The sequence below is a fragment of the Uloborus diversus genome, chromosome 5, assembly GCF_026930045.1.
Source record: "Uloborus diversus isolate 005 chromosome 5, Udiv.v.3.1, whole genome shotgun sequence".
Lineage (NCBI taxonomy): Eukaryota > Metazoa > Arthropoda > Arachnida > Araneae > Uloboridae > Uloborus > Uloborus diversus.
In genome coordinates this window covers 170,110,876-170,132,773 of record NC_072735.1, presented here as the reverse complement: position 1 = coordinate 170,132,773, position 21,898 = coordinate 170,110,876, and the positions used below count along the sequence as shown (strand labels likewise).

Here is a 21,898-nt window from a genome sequence, read left to right as displayed (position 1 = left end):
AACAATTATGATCTGAAAATTTCGACATTTCTGCTTCTTTTATAACTTGTAGGTTTTTTCCTTAAGTTGAAAAGAAAAGAAAAAAATGAACCATAACCCCCGATTCACCGCCACTGCCTATCAATAATGGTGCTAATAATTTGACTTCATTCCTCTGACTTTAGTGTTATCATTATTAATGAAATCCTGTTCAGTTTCAGTCCTGTTGCTTATTAATGAATTCTTTAGTTCCGCTTTTCATTAATGTTGTATCCTCAACTGCTACTTTTTACAGGACTTCTGAAACTGAACTTGCCTATGCAACTTTGAAATACTTAAAATTTTTGCACCTTTAACTTTTCTGGTTAGAAAATTGAATTTAAAAAGAACATAGGTAGAATTCGATGTCACAAACAAAATTCACTGGATGTAGATCTCATAAGTGAAGAAGAATCTTAGCAGGAAGCAAAAAAGAAGGGCTGTAGACTGATTACTTGTTTACTCCTAGTTAGTGTTTAGTTTCGTCCCACATGTCCGTTAACGTGGGCAAAACATGGAGACAGAAGTATGGTTTGCAAATTTTGCTGCTGTGATCATGCTGTCAAAGGATTGCATCCTTAAATCAATGACCCTTTTCTTTTCATGGAAGATTTCAGAATGTATATATAGAAAATAGATATAATGCAAGATTGTTTCTACATAAGGTAATTTTAAATAGTTTAATTAGTTTTTTCTGCTTTTGTTTAAAACTTTTAGCATTAATGAATCTATTGTTAAATTTATGAGATATGCTTTCCCTAATTTAATTTTTTGTGATTTAGATATTTAATTATTATTGCAGATGACAAAAATGTTAGATATTTTAGAAGACTTCCTTGAAGCTGAGCATTATAAATATGAAAGGATAGATGGTGGTATTACAGGAAGTCAAAGACAAGAAGCAATTGATCGATTTAATGGTAAGTAGATTTTCAGTGGTGTTTGGAATTTCTCCATATTATACTGAAAAACTTAGCTACAAATAGTGAAGAAAAAATATTTTTAAAATTAAAATGGCTTTTTTTTTTTTTTTTTTTTGCTACAATTCATACATTGTATGCATGCAGAATGTTTCAAAAAGACTGAGAGATAATCTGAAAGTTGCAACAAATACAAAGTGATGGGAGAGACAAGGTCTTCATTCGAACAAAAATGTATAACAAAAGTAAACAGATTAAATTTTATTATACTCATCTGGGTTTTAACCAAAATGGATCAACTTTATTTTGGTTATTTTTTCTTAATTATTATGTTTATTTTGTTGATTTTGGAAAAGAAAGTGATAATAGAAACTTCAGTTATTTATTTTTTTACTATATTAGCAAAATTTTATACAATAATCATGACCTTTTCAGAAAAATGACATTGCTCAAAACCAAGCCGAGTGGCACAACAGCCCATGGGGGCCAAGGTCACCTGTGCCCATCTCAGTCTTCCTGACCAAGGGCTCTGGGATACTAGGCATGTGTTCCGGTTAGGTGGTCAGCTAAGCGTGGAACACCCCAGGTTTAGTTCCCCAGCACGCTTGGTACTCATTTTATTGACCCACTGAAGGGATGAACGGCCGAGTCGATCATGCCCGACCTGGGGATAGGACCCAGACCTTTATCATGGAAATGCTACCACTGAGTTACTGGGCTTCATGACATTACCCATACAAATCTCTTATTTGTAAATCAATTGATTCAACTATCAAGGAGATTTTTGCATTGCATTATCTAGCTTTAGATGAATGAGATATAGCTGTCAAGATTCTGTGTTTATCAAATTGTTCAAAAGTTAACTTAATTAGAAGTGTAGCAGATTTTAGAATGTTTCTTACTTTTATTGATTCTTATTTTAGCTCCTGGTGCTCCACAATTTGCCTTTTTACTGTCAACTAGAGCTGGTGGTTTAGGAATCAATTTAGCAACTGCAGATACAGTCGTTATCTATGATTCAGATTGGAATCCGCACAATGATATTCAGGTACTATTCACTAAGTTTTAAATTAATTTAGTTAGTGTTAGAATAATGTATATCATCAAACTTAGTTTGATGGATTGGTAACATTTAAGAATTTTCAAATTCAAAAAAACAATGCTTATTATTTTCTTGATATGAACTGTCAAACATTTTAATGATTAAAACTCAAAAGAGTACAGTTTTCTTCCCCTGTCATATTCTGTTTCATCCTTACAAAAGTAGTTTATTTATTTTTATTTTCTTAATACAATTGATCACTAGTCTGAGTCTTCACTGTTTTCCATGTTTATCACTCCTCTAAAAGATTTTGAAGAGTTTTCTTTTCTTGATCAAATCCCTTGCGCTAATTGTTATATAGTTTTTAATCTTCCTCTTTTGTAATGGTGATTTGGAAAATTTTATTTTTTCTATAAAAATGCATTGCATGAGCAGACATAAAATTTGTTCAAGGCCATAAAATTATCAATTATTGTCTGAAAGATATTTACATGATCCTGGCAATTTTCAATAACTGCATGAACAATTTGTAGGCATTCAGCCGTGCACATAGGATAGGACAGTCTAATAAAGTGATGATCTATCGTTTTGTTACAAGAGCTTCTGTTGAGGAAAGAATCACACAAGTAAGTTGAACCTGTTATGATTTTTCAATTCTTTCCAAAACCCTTTCTTAATTTTATCTTCTTTTAGGTTCTATTTTCTTATATGTTTTTGTATGAAAACATTTATAAACAGAAAAATATAGCTATCTTTTTTCATGGCCTTGAACTTACTGAATATTTTTAGGTGGCTAAAAAGAAAATGATGTTGACTCATTTAGTTGTCAGGCCTGGTTTAGGAAGCAGATCAAACACTATGTCCAAACAAGAATTAGATGATATATTGCGTTTTGGAACAGAACAATTATTTAAGGATGACGAAGGGAAAGGTTTGTACTATGGCTTTCCTCATAACTTGTAGATTTTCTTTCTTTATTTTTGGTAAAATGTTGTTAAAATAATATTGAGTTACTCTAATTTTTTTTTTTTTTTTTTCATTTTCGTGTTCAATAGAAGATACTATACATTACGATTCAAAAGCTATTGATGAGCTGCTGGATCGGACACAAGAAGGTATTGAACAAAAAGAACTTTGGGCAAATGACTATTTGAGTTCCTTTAAAGTTGCTGCTTATGTTACTAAAGAAGTTGAAGAGGTAAGTTAATGTGGTTGACTATGAGTCAGTTGTAACTAATTTCTTTCATTGTACATCTTTTTACTTCTGAATAGACACATACTCACTATCCTAATGAGTCCATGTGATAGTTGAAATTTAGCAATTACAAAACATTTGTTGGTACTCCACTGTAGTGTGCATTCTATGGATAAGCTAATATTTAGCTTATTTACATAGTTTTAATTGAAACCATTTTGTGTAATGAAGAAGGCAAGTTCTCTACCATAATTCATTTTGCTCCAGCCTTTAAAAGGTTTTGCCACTGGAGAAATCAATGATATTTTTTAGCATGTGAAGAATTTCATCTAGATTCTTATTTCCATTTCGTTATGTTTTGAATGCCTTTTGTTTGTTTAGATCGGGACAAAATATTGCTTATTCCTTTGTTATCAATTGTGGCATTTCATTGCAGGATCAAGTTAGTGCTATACACGCATACACTCTATAACTATGATAACTGACTTATCTGATTGACTTTAACCCAATGAGAGCAAAGCCCATTGCATGTGTCTGATTAAATACTTTAAAATTGCAAGCGAAGACTGAAATAGATAAGCACATACAGCAACACAAACTGCTCTCCCACACACAAAATCTTTTTAGAAGCAAAGTGTGCGCTTAATTATCAACTTATTGGCTTTGTAATAGAAATTTCACACCTTTAGCAGCAATGATAGAAAAAGTTAAATTCCCTTACCTTACTGACCTAAACTTTGCTTTGTTAGTGTTTGAATAACCACTCCATATTTTCCAGTAATTTTTTTAAATCTAAATGATAATGCACCTAAATATGCTGCTTCCTCTTCAACTACTGAAGGTGGGAAAATAACAAGTTTTATACAAATAAAGAAACATTTTCTGTATTGTTACGCATCTTAAAAATACATATAGGGTAAATTACTAGTTATGGACTTCGTCTAGTTTAGAAAAAAATTTCAAAAAAGAAAAAAAGCAATTTTATTTGCATTTATAATGGGAGGAATTTTTGGATTAAATTTTGATGCGAGAAGTTCGTAATTTTTCCGGAGGGGTCCGTGGAGGTCTGAAGTTTGGGAACCTCTGTCCTACTCTATAATCCAATTAGCAAGTATAGGGAGGGGGAGTATAGCCACATAGATTGTTTGTATGATCATATATTTTATGTGTATATACATTACATTTTAAAAATGAAATCAACATTTTCATAGGAACCTGAAACCGAAATTTTAAAACAAGAAGTTGAATCTGCTGATCCAGCATATTGGGAGAAATTGCTTCGCCATCATTATGAGCAACAGCAAGAAGACATGGCAAGAACACTAGGAAAAGGAAAAAGAGTTCGTAAACAGGTCAACTACAATGATGCTATGGGTCCACAAGATGATTCCACTTGGCAAGATAATCTGTCTGACTACAATTCTGACTTCTCTGTTCCATCTGGTAAACTTCACTTTATTCCAGTTTATTTTTCAGTTTTTTGGTAGTTTTTTATAGATTCTTTTTTGCCTTAAAAGTTTTTTAAAAATAATTCTTTACTACTGTGTTGAAATTCTATTTTCTTGATATTTTCTGCTTAAAAATCAAATCTTGAAATAATGAGAGTAGTCTTAAAGAGCATAAATATTGAATCTTGTCTCTTAATCTTTCAAATTTTTTTTTCCTTTCTTCACTATATGTAGAAAATCATCAAGGGCGTGCACAGAAATTTTGGGGCCCGTCGCAAATGACTTTTCTGGGCCCCCTCTATATTGTTTACCCCTATATTTCACCTAGTTTTAAAAATATTGGACTCCCTTCAGGCTCAGGCCAACAGGTCTCCCCCCCCCCCCCTGTGCACGCTCCTGAAAATCATGCACAACAATTCTTAGTGCTGAATTTATTATTTAAAGTTGAATTTCTGCAAAATTCGGCTCTGTTTAATAAATGAACGGTATTTATTAAACATTATTAAATATCTTATAAGTATTTATATTAAAGTATTAAGGAGTTTTTTTTTTTTTTTTTGTAATTATTTCTTGAAATAAAGCACCTGTTTAAATTGTAGATGACAATGAAGATGACGATGACTTCGAAGAGAAAAATGAAGGTAAGTGCAGTGTATTATAGACAAAATTATGCATTTATTATGTTAATATTTGGTACTAAAATTTTGCTTCTTGTGCAGAGAAAGGCATACGAGGACGCAAAGGTAGATTGGGTCAAAATGAGAGAGATAAGCCATTGCCACCTCTATTGGCAAGAGTTGGTGGAAATATTGAAGTAAGACAATTGTGACTGTTTTTGCCTCTTTCAGTTTTTAGAAATGAATATGTTACATTTTTTTCATGGTATATGAATTTAAACACAAAGTCTATCTTTGATGTTCTAATGTTTCTTTCTCTCTCATATTCATTACCTTTGTTTTCAGGTACTCGGATTCAATGCCAGACAGAGGAAAGCTTTCTTAAATGCAATTATGCGCTATGGCATGCCACCCCAAGATGCATTTAATTCACAATGGTGAGTGAAAAAATATTTAATGTATATTCTAGTTTAGGTGTAATAACTTAACTGTTTTTATCATTTTATTTATTTTTCTTATTGTTTTTTCTTTTTACTGATTATACAATGAGATTTGTCTCTTATGCAAGTTCACTCTTTTCAATTTTTACGCCCATTTAGTTGAAATTACATTGTAATAAGGCATTATTATTCAGTTCATCCTTAAGGGAGTGAAAATTTATGGGAGTATAGTGATAATTATTATTATTTTTTTTTTTTTGAATTATCAAATTTTAAGTTTCTTATTGCAAAATCTATAAAACTTTTGAAGTAAGTGAGCAAAATTAATGTAATTTTTGTTTTTAATTATGATAGTGATGAAATAGATGTTTAAAAACACGTTAGTTTTCAGTATGGCAAATAATTTGCGTTATAAAACAAATGCTTATGTATTTAGAAAATTTCACAAAGCGAAAGTTCTAATTGCATTCTAAATATATAAAACTAATGAGGTGTAAATTACCACTTTCAAACCGGAATAAGGCAGAACTAAAAGCATACACCGAGAGCATGGTTAACGACAACCAAAGGGTGCAGTTTCGTTTTTGTTATGGATTCATTACTTTGGAACAGTTTTAACCAAAGTGGAGGTAGCTGTCCTCTCATTGAAGAAAAACTGGAGATAAAATTAATTTATCACACCTGAAGAGTTCTATATTAGGATAGATGGAAGACTCGTGTACTGCTTCCATTGGCTATCATGACTTAAGCACAGAGACCAGGTTGAGAGAGATTCGAGTGCTATTTATAATAAAGATGATAGTGGTAAATATTTCAGTTGACTTGGAATCAATACAATTTTTTGTATTTGCCACTCTAATTTTTCCTCTTGCTGGAACATGGAACTGTTGCCAGATTCAGTCTCTACCCTATTATAGAATTCTTTGATCACACCAGCAAGAATCCACAAGCAATGGTGCGACTCAAATTGTAAAATGAAGATTAAAACAAATTTGGCTATAAATTTCAAGTTACTGCCCTCAACAGTAGACTAAGGCAGAACTACAAGCATATACCCAGCAATTAAGTTATGATTTGAAAAAAATTTTGCGGTTAAAAAACAAAACCCATGCAATTAGTGATTTATTAACTTTGCTGTAAATGTTTTAATCATGCCACTTTTGTTAGGCGGGACAACATTCCTCGCTCTTATTGAAGAATTAAAGAAACAGTTTGATTTTCTTCAATGGATGCATGCATAATGTTTGATTTTTCTTTTTCTATTTTTGTAGGTTGGTGCGTGATTTGAGAGGCAAGTCTGAAAAGAACTTCAAGGCCTACGTTTCTCTGTTCATGCGCCACCTTTGTGAACCTGGTGCTGACAATTCGGAGACATTTGCCGATGGCGTGCCCAGGGAAGGGCTTTCGAGACAGCATGTGTTGACAAGGATTGGAGTCATGTCCTTAATCAGGAAAAAGGTACGTGTATAGAAAAATCCAATGGACCAGTACGTACAAAATTTCACTGGTCCGTGCTAACTTTTAGTGATCTGGTCTCACATCCTGGTTTAAATATTAATTTTTTAAAAACAGAACAAAAATATACTAAAATATAGTAACATGACATATAAGGGCCAGTTAGCAGTTTTCAATGACAAAAATAAGCGGTAGAAAAAATACACATCTTCAGGCAGAGGTATGTAATCCTAAGGAACTTCCCCCAATCGAAAAAAAAAATTAAAAAAAAATTTTGGATTTTTGTGTCTTGAAAATGCCAGTTTACATATTTTCTTTTCCAAAATAATAGTCTTTTGAAAAATGCAGTTTAATACCATGTTCAATGATATTAAGAAAAGAGGACTCTTGCCTACATCTGGAAATGATGGTATGAGGGCAAGGAATGAGATTCGGAACTCTCCTTTGGAATTTTCGAAATAGAAGTTCCAAAATGCAATTCTAGACGATCTTTGGTGATGTTAAGCTGGTTGGAGGTTTGGAGGATTTCCCATGGACATGTCTTGACACATTAGTTAAGTTATGTTCAAAATAGCATTTTGAGGTCATCTTTAGTACTGATGGGGTACAGAGACTTTTCCCCAGTTATTAACTGAATTTAAAAAAATGCAATTTTAGATCATCTTCAAAGATGTTAGGTAAAAGGGGGTTAGGGGGTTCCATCCAGAAAATTTGAGCTCACAGTCCTTAAAAACTCAATTGGCCATTTTTGTTGACGTTAAGCAAAAGTATAAGATTCGAGCATTTCCCCAAGTTTTTAGAAATCAAATTTTTGAAAATGCAACCTTAGAACATCTCTTAGTGATGTTAGAGAAAAGCGAGGTTTGAAGGGTTTCCCCTGAAAACTTTTTGAAATTGAAATCCTATTATAAACTGTATTCCATAACATCAGGGGAAGGAATGGGTTTATAACTCTATCAAGAAAATTATTCCAAATTGGGAAGTCCTGAAAATGCGAATTTGGGCCGCCTTTGATGACCTTGGAGGAGAGATAGTTAGGTACTCTTCTCCTAAATTTTTTTGAAAATTAACATCTTAAAACTTAATTTCAGAGTATCTTGATGCTATAGGAATGGGGCTTTGTGGACTTTCCTCGAAATGTGGTAGTTAGGATGTTGCTACCTAATGCCTCCCCCAGACATTATGTCTCTACCTAGAGTCATACAGTGGACAAACATTGCTTGAGGCTAGTCAACAAAACTCCTCTCATATTTGACACATTGCAAAGCAGTCCTCTTAAATTTTGAAAATATAAGCCTAGGTAGACATGAAAATCTTTCAGTATATTAAATAGAACCTTTTGCCTTAGTATTTCGAGTTTCACAAAGGCCTGCAAATTTCTCAAATGTCACAATTCTCAATCACACTCATTAAGCAAAAAGAAATTTGTGTTTACATAATATATAAAGCCCCGATATTTATTTTGAAAATATGATATTTTGATATTTTCGATATTTCTTTTTTCAACTATGGTACTTTCAAAAAAAAAAAAAGTATGTTAATCATAGTGATATTGTTCATTTATTATTTTTAAAAAAACCAAAAAGTTATTTACTATATTTTTATAATGTATAATACATAACTAATATAGCAAAGTAATATAATATTCCTTTTTTTACTTGTGTTTTAGATGGATAAAATTATTTGTAATTTAACTATTTTAATTCATATTAAAAGTGCCTAATTAAATTTAAACATTGCTTAGAAAAAAAGAAAATGTCTTATGATTTAGTAATGCATATTATTTATTTCTGAATCATATAACTGTAAAAGTAGCTAACAGAAGAAAAATGAATAAAACAGCTCATGCTTAATTAATTCCATAAAAGTTAATAAAAATGTAAAATGAAATATTATCCTCATATATATAATAGCCGATGATCGAGTAACCCGCGTGTTATAACAGTGAAACTTGTGCCACGGCATGATTATTTGATAATGTGTTTTGGTAATGTGTAACATGCAGGGAAAGGCTTTATCGTGACAAGGCTGAACTCTATCTGGTGACTTTAACTGTTTTACTGGTAAGACTATCATTTTATTAGAATGAAGAAACGTAAAAATGGTCAACAATGACAGCTATCTACTGGAGTTAATGTTTAATCCACTGTAGTTAGGGTTAAACTGCCAAATTTGACTTAAAACTACCAAAATATCACCAAACAGGCAATCGCTGCATTTGTACGTACATGGAAGAAAATGTTCATCCGTCATACCATGACGGGCGACTTTCTAGTATGTAAATAATGAAAGAAACCTTAATTTGAAGTCAAAATATTGTAATTATAATATGAGAAAGAAAAGAGTGATTCGATGATGCATTTACCATTTTTGCTAATTGAAAATATCGGAAATATAGATGCTTGATTTTCCAAATCGATTAACTCCACAAAACAAAAAGTGGAGAAAAGTGATGAAGAAGATGGTGCTATCCATAGGAGTGAATGGGCAAACGTGTTACATTTTCTGCCATCCTAGGATCAGAAATGTACTGAACCGAAAGTCTAATATCAATTCACATGCTAAGCATTGATAAAGCACTATTAAAGCAGAAATGAGGATTTTTTTAAAAAGTGGAGTTAATCAATTTAGCAACTGAGGTATCCATCATAGACTAATAATAATAAGAGTAGACCGAGCTATGGCAACCCTTTTGCTGCTCATAAACCAAACCATGTGACTGGTGGATATCCTAGCAACAGCGGGCGTTAATCGTAGCAGACGATCAACGCCAGCGCGAAATAAAATAAACAGAATTGATGGAACACGGAAGAATGATCTTTTATGGAGTCCGATTTGTCAATTTGTTATTCTAAGTTGTAAATATTTTGTTAATATAGTGAGTTTTTCGTTTAGATAGCATTGTGCATTTTCTTTAGTCAATTTCAATAACTCTCTAAGCAATAAAAGATGCAAGCGACCAAGAAGAATCAGCAAACGGTAAGATTTTTACCTACAGTTTCAATTTAAGATACCGATTAGTACATTTTTGCGTTAACGCAAAACGTTTACGCCATTTCGTTCACGCCAACGCTGACGGCTCCAAATGAAATAAAAGTTACCGAAAACTGATCAGAAACTATTACTAATGTCAAAATAATGCATAACGAAAAGAAAAACAGTTCAATCTCTGCACCTGGAAGTTTTTTTAATGAAAACACATTGTCTTAAAATACATGTCGAGTGCCAAACTGTAGATAATGCTGCCATCTAGCAACCATGCTGCCAAAGTCTTTGCCAAGCCCTTCCACTAGTCACATGATACATCAATGAACCAATTTTCTTTATCAGCAAGAATGAGAAAGCTCGGTCTACTCTTATTATTAGTCTATGGGTTTGACCTCCCCCTTTCCTTTCCAGGTTCAGGAGTTTGAGCACATCAACGGCCTCTACAGCATCCCGCCCGGGGAGCTGCCTCCGAACAAGGTCCCGGAGCAGGCGGCTCCGGCGCCGGCCAATGGCGGGACGCCGAGCGACAGCAAGGAATCGACGCCGGCTCCGACCCCTGCTTCCACGCCTGCCCCCTCACTCCCGCCCGACGAAAACAAGGAAGGGGAACCGCCAGACTCCACCAAGGAGAAGGACTCTGCCGAGGTGAGTTCGATCATTCAGAAGAGATAAAGCTTACTGTCTGACCATCGATTACATGGAGAGGCTGATGTCCGGTTTATAGGCGGAAATGGACGTATCTATTTGTTTATAGGGGTGTGAGTTTGTTTGTTACAGATGTGCACTTTTGCCTCTCTATTATTTCGCCTTAGTTTTGTAAAAATGAAAATTTGCTCTCAGCAACATTTTTTTTTAATACTTAAGTATATTCGATCAATATTCTCATGGTAAAAATTAATTGATTTACTTATTCACAACAAAGTTTTGAGCTTACCATTTTGCCTTCACGTTCCTGAACGAAATGAAAATATTTTATTTTCTTTTTGTTGTTTCCATGGTAGCTATTTTTGTTCTCCCTTATTTTATGTTTGAGAATGCAATAAATGAATAAGGCACTAGTGACATTATAAAACGCGTGCATCAAAATCCTATCTTTATTTTCCCTTTTCCCCTGCTAGATTCATTCAGGTGGAATAGTCTTTACTTGGCAGATTGCCAAATTACATACAATCCGTGGTCAAACAGTACGTTTGACAACCTCGACCGGTAGCTACCGGTCAGTTGATCACATGACAGCTATGACGTCAGCGGCTACTAACCAGTTGTGAACCAACCAATGCTTCATTGAACGCTTTCGGTTGATCACCGGTTACTTGCACAGACGAATAACATGTTAGCATACCTAATGTTTTTATGAAATGTATACTAACCGAATACATGTAGACTGTTGAATACAACACATAAATCCTTTTTAAAATCAATAAACCATTTATTGATGGTTAAAAACTGGTTAAGAGCCTGCAAAAATGACTGGGCCTTAGGTAAACATTTAAACTGTCATCTAATAGACAAGTAAGAATAACCGGAGAAACTTAAACTGATTAACCATATCACCTCTACAACTCCATCACTTCTACCACAGCCGAACAGCAGCTAAAAACGAATATGTACCACTAATACTACATGACAAGGATCCTATAATACTACACACTACTGCTATTCAAGACAGCCATCCAGGAAAGATTTCATCTACTAGCCTGCAATCTTAAATATGTGCTCCAAAGCACATGTATGAACCTGATTGTCTATTAGTGGCTATCGTTGTTACTCGGCATAAAAGCCTCCCAACACATCCAATGAGAAGGCAGGAGCAAAAACGCCACCAAGTGGCAACAGGGGTAAGCTTGTATTTCATGTAGAGACTTTGTGAATGTGGTATGAAGGCAGCAATGACCAAAAAGGAGATTGAAAAACATCGGTAGAACAGCCGTAAGTAAAAACCCCTTATAAATTTGTATAATTTAGTACACTAATAAACTTATGTTTTAAGTAAGCAATGATAATATACTTTAGGTAACATAACACGCAGATGAAAAATCCTTACAATGGGTCAAAAATGTCACGTCGTTCAATCAACCAATTTAAGTTGTAGTCGACCGGTAGATCAACCAGTGATGCTCATAAAAGGACATCAGTAGCAACCAGTTAACCGGTAGCTCTCAAGAACGCTTTGGTTAGTCACCGGTGGACCGGTCCCAAGTCACGTGATAGGTTTTAAAGCAAAGCGTCGGAGCAAATCGGGATTTCTTCCACTCGTTTCACGTAAAATGTGTTTCTCATTCGTCGTTGAGCAAGTGACTTGCCGTCTTTTCCTCCCCTTTTGCTAAGTTAATGATTGGGCTTGCACCCTCTATTTTACTAATTCCTGCTCTTAGAGTTCGATCTTCAGATTCTCAGAACTCCGCTTCCATATGGTTGTCTCATTTTTTAAAGTTTTGAGAAGAAAATTGCAAGAATTTATCAAAAGAAAAAAAAACCTCCATGAAATTATCATTCATGCATTTTTTCCAAAAATTGGAGGTGTTCCATACATTTTAGTTTTGCAGAATTCCACTTTTTTAATTGCATTTTTAAATTTAGTTGCATTTTATTATCTGCTGATGCAGAATATAAAAGCGTTGTTGCAGTGGATCCCAGCACATTGTGGGATCAGGGGAAACAAGCTCGTTGATGCTCTAGTAAAGAGGGGGTCTGCTGTTACTCAAATATCAAACGAGCCAGTTTCATTTAATGCAATAAAATTATATATCAGGAAAAAAATCAAGGGATGTTTTTTGGCAAGATCTAGAAGCAACCACAAAGTATGGTTTATAAACAGTGATTTTGTCATATTAGCACTAAGAGCAGAGTCAGTAGCCATACTTCGACGACTTTTAACTGACCATGACTGTTTGTCAAAGCATCTTCACCGTTTGAGGATTGTTTATAGAGTCCCAATTGTCCTCTTTGTAACTCGAACCGAGAAATGGACATCCTGCACAGTTGCACCCAACTTTCCAGACGTAGCCTGTGCAACCGTCATTGGGAATCAAGAGAGCGTATCAGCAGCTAAATACTTCACTTTATTGTTTCTTGTTCTGTGTATTGTGTTTGTTTGTGCCAATTTGGTCTTTGTAACTTTTTCTTGCTACCCATCATTGGGGGGCGGGATGAATTTATTTACAAGAGAAATGCTGGAAACCAATTTAAAAATCCACATTTGTGGCAGTGAGAAGGAAAGAGATGTTAGCAAAAGTTTTGAGAAAAACACATTTGTAATTCAGATTTGATGTAGGCTTTCATTGATTTTTTTTTTCTACATCAAGTTGTATGCAACCGTGGACAGGTAAATGGCAGTATCTGCAAGAATGGATTTTTGAGACATTTGAAGAAACTCTTTTTGGATTCAATACTAATAACAGGGAAGCATTGGAATTAGACGTTTTTTTTTTTCAAGCTTTTATTTTCAGTGTAAATCAAATAAGCAAGCGTTGATGATAAAGCTAACATGCAGTAAGAGACCTGCACAAGAATCTGATTATTATCTTTTCAATGATTTTTGGAGTTTTGTTACAAAGTAAATAAATTAAATTTATTTCTATTTTCATTAAAATTCTAGTTTGAAAGTAGATGAACTATCATGTAAAAAACTAGTGAAGCATTTAAGCAACCTGTAATAAAAATAAACAGAGAGTAGCAGTTCGGAAAAAAAAAGCGTGTGGTAAAAAAAAAAAAAAACTATTCTTTTAAAACGTGTTTGTTTCCCTAGAGTTGAAGATATAATGAAAGCATTTTCCACTAATTTTGCAACATGATGTACAAATTGTTTCGATTGATTGTCACGGTGAGCCTAATTCATGACTCTTGTACCAAATTGTTCTTAAACTGCATATTTGACTCACTTTTTTCAGAAATAAACGAACTTCGATCAAATGATTGGTGCTTTTTCTGTTCTTTCAGAAGAAATTTGTTTATGTATGGTTATGAGCCCATCGCATGTGCATTTACCGTTATATAACTATTCATAATCGTAGTAAAAATTGCCAAGAATATGCCTAAGTAAAAATTGCCAAGTTTGGTTGGAACTGTTTAGAAAATATACTTTTATTTTTACTCTGGAGCTTTAAAATTCATTTCAATCACATTAAATTCAGCCCAAGTGCATCATTTTACTTCTCCATTTCAATGTTTTAACTATTATATCCTGTACTGATTTTTAGTGCATCAATACATCTTATAGTTCTCATAATGTTGTCATCTACCACTTATTTGAAAATAAATTAAGATTTTAAAGCAACTAAATTTGATCTTTTTTTTCCCTTGTAATCTTTTCTTAAAGGAAACCAAAGAAAAAACTGAAGAAAAGGAGAAAGAAAAGAAAACCGAAGAAAAGATAGAGGAAAAGAAACCGGAAGAAAAAAAAGAGAAAACTAATGACAAAGAAGTGATAGAGGTGGATTCTACTGTGATCAAAAAAGGTTAGTAATTTGGAACAATCAATATTCATGTATGCACTTATGTTTCTCGTATGAACTTCTTTAGCGGCAAGTGTTTTACTGTGCATTTAATTATGCCAGTTTTATGTTTTAAATGTAAAAAACGTAGTTAAAGATGTTTTTCTTTTGCAGTCAAAAAATATGAAAGCAATATGAAGTCAACATATCAAATTTAACAGGCGACTACAGTTAGTTAAAAAAATCTATTAATTACTACCTGTTTAACAGATTTTACATTTTTAAAGTTACTTTAACAAACATCCTGTTAAGTGATTTTGCTGTTTATCATAATGACTATACAGTGTTAAATGTCTTTGTCTCATAATTAAACATTTGAACTTACTAACTTTTGCTTGAATGTCCTTGAACCAACCTGTACCATAGCTAGCTGCCAACTTTCCGGATTCATTCGGGACACTTCCGAATTCGGATGTCTTTTCTTAAACTCCCTAATGAAGTAAATAAGAACTTTTATTTCTTAAAAAAGGTGTGGTAAAGGTTACTGGTTTCTTTGAACTTCCTAAATTTTTACCCACTGTCAAGAATTATTGTAAGTGTATTTATTATTATATGTAAGAGAAGATAAACTCATGCCTCTAAAAGTTGTAGATCCTTTTACCCCAAACTTTTGTTGTTAACTTTATTCATACAAAGTCTCCCTATTGTAATGCATAAGTCCCCATAACTTTCATCTCTCAATGTTGGCAGCTATGCTATACTAAAATGTTAAACAACCCCTCACTTAAATGATATACAATGTTGATTAGTAGAAGGGGAAATTCCTTGTGTGACGAAATGACATTTTAGCTGAAAAAAGTTTACATGATGATAGTGAAATTGCTTTCATTTTTTTTTCTTTTGCATTCATCGTTGACAATTAAAAGATCAGCCACAAAATAGAAGAAATTATTTCGATTATTTTATTATTCAATTTTTATGCTAACTTTTGCTTTGACAGAATGATATTTTTGTCGTGTAACAGATGAGTACTTTTAAGCAATATTATCTATTTAATATTTCTTTCATTGATTTCTGTTTTGAATTCTATTTTGTTGTTATCATATTTTATCAAACGCAGATATTTCCACCCTACTTGTTTTCATTGATTGTAATTTGTAAGTGTACTTTTTAATACAATTTAAAAACTTTAGGTTTTGAGGTTGTACCTTTTCTTAACTACTTTCAGTGAACTGAATTTTATAATTTCTTATGTGCTTATGTAGTATCACCAAATGGGTCGCAAATTTCAAATGTCCAAGCTACTTAATTGACTAGGTATAGCAATTCATAAAATGTAGCTTCAATTCCTTTGATTTTTTATTTATATGAAATATCATAGAACTGAAATTGGCTTAAATTTAGTTTTTTCTTTAATTTATCATTTTCTTTAACTTTTTAGAAGAAAAACCAGAAGTTTTTGAAGATGAAGACAAAGATGCAGATAAAGAAAACAAAGGAAAATCTAATGAAAACAAAGAAAAAACTAATGGTATGTAGGATTTTAATGACAAAAACTATGCAGTATTAGACTGCATAATAGCAAGATGTGTCTACATTTTTACATGGACAATATAGATTCAAAATTATTCATGGATTTCCAAAGTTTTTTTTTCTTTTAATGCATTACAAGACTTATTGAAATGACTATAAACTGTTTTAAAGATTTTTTTTTTTTAAGGCAGGCTTTGTATCATATATTTCCACAAATTGTTTAGCGATGAGCAATTTTGTAGCTTGTCTCTCAAACAATAATTATTTAATTTCTTCTATTTTTCTCTTGTATAGTTATGTTATTACATTCATGTTACAAGTTGTACAAAGGAAAAAAAAATCAACTATTTGCTTCTTATGAAAAATTCCTTTACTAACTGCTAATGCATATCTTGATTTTGAGAAACTGCTTTTATCCTCTTTAGATAATAAGGCTGAAGTCATTGAAATTAAAGATGATGAGAAGCCTACGAAAGACTCTGATATCAAGGAGGAACCTACAGAGTCGAAGGGGAAGAGAAAATTTATGTTCAATATTGCTGACGGAGGATTTACCGAGCTTCATACGTTATGGCAAAATGAGGAACGTGCGGCTGTACCTGGGCGCGAATATGAAATCTGGCATAGGCGCCACGATTATTGGCTCTTAGCTGGAATTGTGAAGTATCCTTTTCAGACAATGCAGTTATTTTCATATTTTTTTGAATCAATTTGATAGCCACTTACTATTTTGATTAATGTTATTGATAAATAATTAAAAGATTACAAGAAAAAATAAATAATGAGATTTTTAAAATCGCATATAATCTTTAAAATTTGGAAGCAAGCTATTCCCAAATGTCTTCTTGGGGAACTTGAATAATATCTCGTTTAAATATTTAGATTATGCTGAAGGTATAAAATAACATTAGTTTGTTAACTAAATTGAAAATTAATTCATAAAACTGAATTTGTTATCACAATACATTTTCCTGTTTTATTTCATAGTATATTTTTGTTTTTGAGGAAGTTTTCATGAAAGGGTTTAGAGTGTTCGCTTTATGACACATACATGCACATTACTGTGTGTGTATGTGTTCATGTCCTGCACTGTACTAGACCTCTGTTAAAATATTACCTGAATAGTGATAATCTTTTATGACCATAGTTTCTGCGACTTTTGTATTCTTTTTTAAATGTTAACTTTCCGTGAAAAGTCTCACAACTAATCTGTTTAAATATTATGAAACTTAATGCATTTTTCAAAAAATAGCATTTGACTAATAAAAAATTGAAAAGCTTTCTAGTCCTGGAGTGGTCAAAAGAGAAAGAGACAAAAAAAAAAAAAAAAAAAAAAACTTTAAAACAGTGTAATTTTTCCAATTTTAGATTTTTTTTTGTAAATTGTTGCAATTGTTTTTATATTCCATCTTTTGTCGAGTTGTATTAAACTAATAATTTAATTCACTTTATTGTACCTTAACTCAATTTTTAGACATGGTTATGGTAGATGGCAAGACATACAGAATGATTTTGCTTTTAGTATTATTAATGAACCTTTTAAGATGGATGTAGGTAAAGGAAATTTCCTAGAAATTAAAAATAAATTCCTTGCTAGGAGGTTCAAGGTGAGTCCAATTCCATTATATTCTTTCAAATATATACCTAACTTTGCATTTGTATAATCACCAAATATAATTTTACACATTTTTTTGAACTCCCTCGAGTCGGATGTTTTGTGATTTTTTTTAATTTTTATTTTATTGAGAGTTAATTTAACCCAAAACACAGTAGGTGAACCAAGAAAGTTGTATACGCTATTATCCTAGTTTATGTAGAAGATGATGATCTGTAGTCATATTTGGTGGTATTAAAAAAAAATCTGCTCGGCTACTAACATTGTGATTTTTATTTATTTATTATATTTAATGATTGTTGTGTTCAAATCAGGGTTGGCAGGTTTCTGCCGAGGCGGTAAAAACCACTGGTAGAAACCGGTTAAAACCGGCATGGCAAAAACCCCTTTCTGCCACATTTATGGCAGAAACTGGCAGAAACTCAAAAAATGACATAAATGCAATTCCTGACATACAATAGAAAATGTATAAGAAAAATAATTAAATATTAACCCAAAAACAATTTATTTACAACACTATCACCATTCAAAATCAAATTTTACATTGTTTTCACACTGCAGCAGCCTGTAACAAAATATAAGTTTGGACGCTGTTTCTAAACCTAAACAATTTCTCAGTTTGTTGTGCACAAAGGAGAAATTTGAGGAGATTCTTTCAATCCCAGCAGAACTAGCTGGCATTATCATCAAAAAACAAGCAAGATTCACAAAACTTTCATCTATATCACATTTTTTCAAATTGAACCACCATGCGGTAGCTGGATTAGTTGTTACAACTTGATTGGAAAAATAGGTTTCGGGAAAAGGGGCCAATTTGTTTTGTAAAGCTATGGTATAAGGTACATAATCAGGGTTAATATTTGCGAGTTAAGTTCGGGTACTTTCTTCTTGATTACATGATAAATTTACTCCCAAATACTTTGGATGGAGCATATAGGCGAGTAAATGGTTATCAGTAACTGCTTGAATAAATCTGTGCATCACTTCCTTCTCAAAAGCACTATAAGAGCGTCTTTTGTTAAACGAACCCAAACATAGCAAGCCTCTGCAATTGAGCAGTTCTCTTTTTGAACTGAATCCAGAGCAATAGCAACAGGTTTTTCCTGCAGCAGCAAGTGTTTAACTTCTTTGTGAATCATCTGATTATTTATAATCTGAACAATACCTTTGTCATGAATATCACCTTCATGTTCTCCTAGTATTTGTAAACAATATGGGCGAATCTTCATACACGACTCTAAGCAGTCCACCTGGCTATTCCACCGTGTATTACAAGGTGTATGTGGTTTCACAGCTTTTGGGTACTCCTTTAGACAAGCTCCTTGCCTGTGATGGTTTATGAAATATTTCTGGACTGAAACCACATGTTTAATGAGAGAATCTGGTGTGATATCCAGTCCAAGATTTAAGTAATGAGCTGAACACCCATAAGTTGCAACAGATGGCATTTCTTCTTCAATAATTTTCCTCATTAACTCCATCTTGTGTTCATTATCAGTTACTAAAGATAATAGTTTGCAGTCATATTTCGTTTCAAGCTCTATTATTGCATCGTTTGCTAAATCAGCACAGTAAGTTGCAGCAGCAGGAGCTCTTTGAGAATAGCTTTATTCAGTTATATTAAGTGTAAAATGACAAGTTCCTGAATTTTAGAGTTTAATGAAATAAAAAAAAATCTGTATTTGTTTAAATATTTGATATATTAAACTTTATATTGAATGCAAACAAAATAATTATAAACAAACTAAAAAATTTGTTACTTACAATCATTACAAGGCTAAAATTTCTAACACATAGCAAATTCAATTATGATACATTTTACTTTGCTTTGGAAATGTCAGTCTTGTTATTTAACATATTTTTACACTAATTATTAAATAACTATTATATTAAGTTTTTGCAATGACGAAATGGAGTTAATATTTTATTTTACTTAATTGCCTGTCATTATGTAATTACTAGAGCAATTAAAAACGTTTTCTACTTTTTGCCAGTTTCTGCCAGTTTTTACCGGTTATAACCAGTTTCTGCCACTGGCAGGGCAAAAACCAGTTTCTGCCGGCAAAAAGCCAACCCTGGTTCAAATGCTATAAATATGTTAAAATGAGATTTAAAATGTGAAATAGAATAATTTTAGTGTATAAATAAAATTTGGTAAAACATTTTTGAAAAATGTGAAACAATTGGTATAAATCAATAACAAATGTTACTTGGTAAGTAGGTTGTAATTACTTTAAACTATATTTTTTTAATACGTCAACATTTTAATACTTGATAATTTTATGATGCCGGTATGAAAAAGTCGCGGAAGTTGAAGACTGATGTGGAACAGACACCCTGTTATAAGAAGAAATAATTGAAGAATTATTTTGAAATTAATTACTCTAACTAATTAAAATTATTTTTACTTTTTTTTGCTGTAGTTTTTGTATTTCCAAAACAAAGTTTTAATTAGATTTTTTTTATTACCCTAGCTTCTGGAGCAAGCATTAGTTATTGAAGAACAATTAAGACGGGCTGCATATCTTAATCTCACTCAAGATCCCAATCATCCTGCTATGGCTCTTAATGCTAGGTTAGTCACCCGAAAATATTGTTTTCATATTTAGCGGCGTAATGGTGGTTGTTAGTTGTACAGAAAAACTAATAAATGTTTTGTGTTGTCTAGGTTTGCTGAGTTAGAATGCCTAGCTGAATCTCATCAACATTTGTCTAAAGAATCATTAGCTGGTAACAAACCTGCAAATGCAGTTTTACATAAAGGTTTGTAAATGCTTTTTTATTTTTAAATTTTAATTAAGTTATAAAAAAGAAACCTCAAAAGTGTATAATCATCTTCAAATCATTATTTAAAAGAATTGATAGAAAAATTTTTACTGTTACGAAGGATTAAGTGAAAACATGTAACTTGTAGCTAGATTTAAGAAAATAATTTCTGCAAAATTTAATTTTAGAAAAAAAAAAAAGTCATATATTTTTTCTTTTTCGCAAATTTTGTTGCAATTTCACCTAATTTCAATGTAAGTTAATGCTTAATTGAATATTTTAATGAATCTATGAATTTAAAAGAAAAATAATTTCTGATTGAAAATTAATAAATATTAAAGTAGGTTGAAGCTAATAAAAATCTCTTTTTAAAAAAGTTATTCTGTAGAAAAAATGATGGTAAAAGTAAAAAAATCATCTTGAATTAGTAAGAATTGGAGTTTTTAGAGTATGGTTCAGGTTAGAGGATACTTTTATTTTTGTTTGTTTTCATACGACTTCCTGTATTTTCCTTTTAGTTGCATTGTAGTTATTTTGAATTCTATGTTGATACAGCTGGTAGCTTTTACAAGTTAACACTATCACATTCCAATTGATAGCAGTCATGACATTTCATGTTGCATAATGGCTGCCATATTTGTTGGCTGATTGAAGTAGGCTCATCAAAGAATTTACTTACTTTTCTACTGATGAAGAATGGATTTTAAACAGTTCAAATAGGGATAAATGAGATGTGCAATTTTGCTTTGCTTTGGCTTGTGCCTTTCCTCATGTACTTAAGCATTTGTGTACTTGTTGAGACTGTTTTTGAGAAATCTGAATTTAGCCACTCTTTTTCTCTGTAAGTTTTCATTCTGTATTTTTCAGTTAAACTTGAGTTGCTTGATTGAATTGTTTAAGTAACCTTTTAAAGTATGAGCAGAGCAGTTTAACATCAAAGCTGTAGCCTGAATATTGTTTCAGGGGTTGGAGTGGGGTCATAAATTTTCAACAAAAAGCCGAAAAAGTCGCCTGTTGGTATGATTTTTGAAGCATATTGCACATTGGTAGACATATGGCAATGGGGGGGGGGGGGGGGGAGAGTGCAAACCGAAAAATGAAAAAAAAATTTAAGAAGATAACGAGGAAGAGGAAGGCCTTATTATTGGTTGTTGTATTTTTTAGGGGGGGATTTTTCTTTTGAACAGTATTTATACTGAATTTTTCTCAGATAATTTAAATTAATTTTTATAATATCATTTAGTCAAAAGTACGTTTTTTTTTTTTTTTTTGGTTCAGAAAAAGTTGTATGTTGTCGTAGAGAGACATTCCCCCGACAAATTTTTGAAGTTTGCTTTTAAAACATGGGGTTTTAGAAAATATTTGGTAATTTTAGTCGCAGGAGAAAATTTGGGCCATTCTTCGGTAAATTTCGTAGCACTGCAGCTG

At 32.3% G+C, this 21,898-nt stretch overlaps 1 protein-coding gene across 6 annotated transcripts in view; it reads left to right on the top strand.

The window, feature by feature from the left end:
- LOC129222406 (chromodomain-helicase-DNA-binding protein Mi-2 homolog) overlaps positions 1-21,898 on the top strand; it is a 105,065-nt gene that overhangs the window by 35,054 nt on the left and 48,113 nt on the right. For 5 of the 6 annotated variants that reach the window (XM_054856916.1, XM_054856913.1, XM_054856915.1 and 2 more), the window contains 17 exons: positions 821-938; positions 1,862-1,986; positions 2,514-2,606; positions 2,770-2,911; positions 3,036-3,178; positions 4,387-4,618; positions 5,223-5,264; positions 5,343-5,437; positions 5,586-5,677; positions 6,952-7,138; positions 10,535-10,768; positions 14,442-14,580; positions 15,998-16,087; positions 16,515-16,752; positions 17,564-17,696; positions 20,179-20,279; positions 20,373-20,467. In XM_054856916.1, the coding sequence (XP_054712891.1) occupies positions 821-938; positions 1,862-1,986; positions 2,514-2,606; positions 2,770-2,911; positions 3,036-3,178; positions 4,387-4,618; positions 5,223-5,264; positions 5,343-5,437; positions 5,586-5,677; positions 6,952-7,138; positions 10,535-10,768; positions 14,442-14,580; positions 15,998-16,087; positions 16,515-16,752; positions 17,564-17,696; positions 20,179-20,279; positions 20,373-20,467 (2,299 nt within the window). Of the gene's footprint in view, positions 1-820; positions 939-1,861; positions 1,987-2,513; positions 2,607-2,769; positions 2,912-3,035; positions 3,179-4,386; positions 4,619-5,222; positions 5,265-5,342; positions 5,438-5,585; positions 5,678-6,951; positions 7,139-10,534; positions 10,769-14,441; positions 14,581-15,995; positions 16,088-16,514; positions 16,753-17,563; positions 17,697-20,178; positions 20,280-20,372; positions 20,468-21,898 lie in introns of those variants that run through there. The other variant, XR_008580586.1, reaches the window with a different exon arrangement.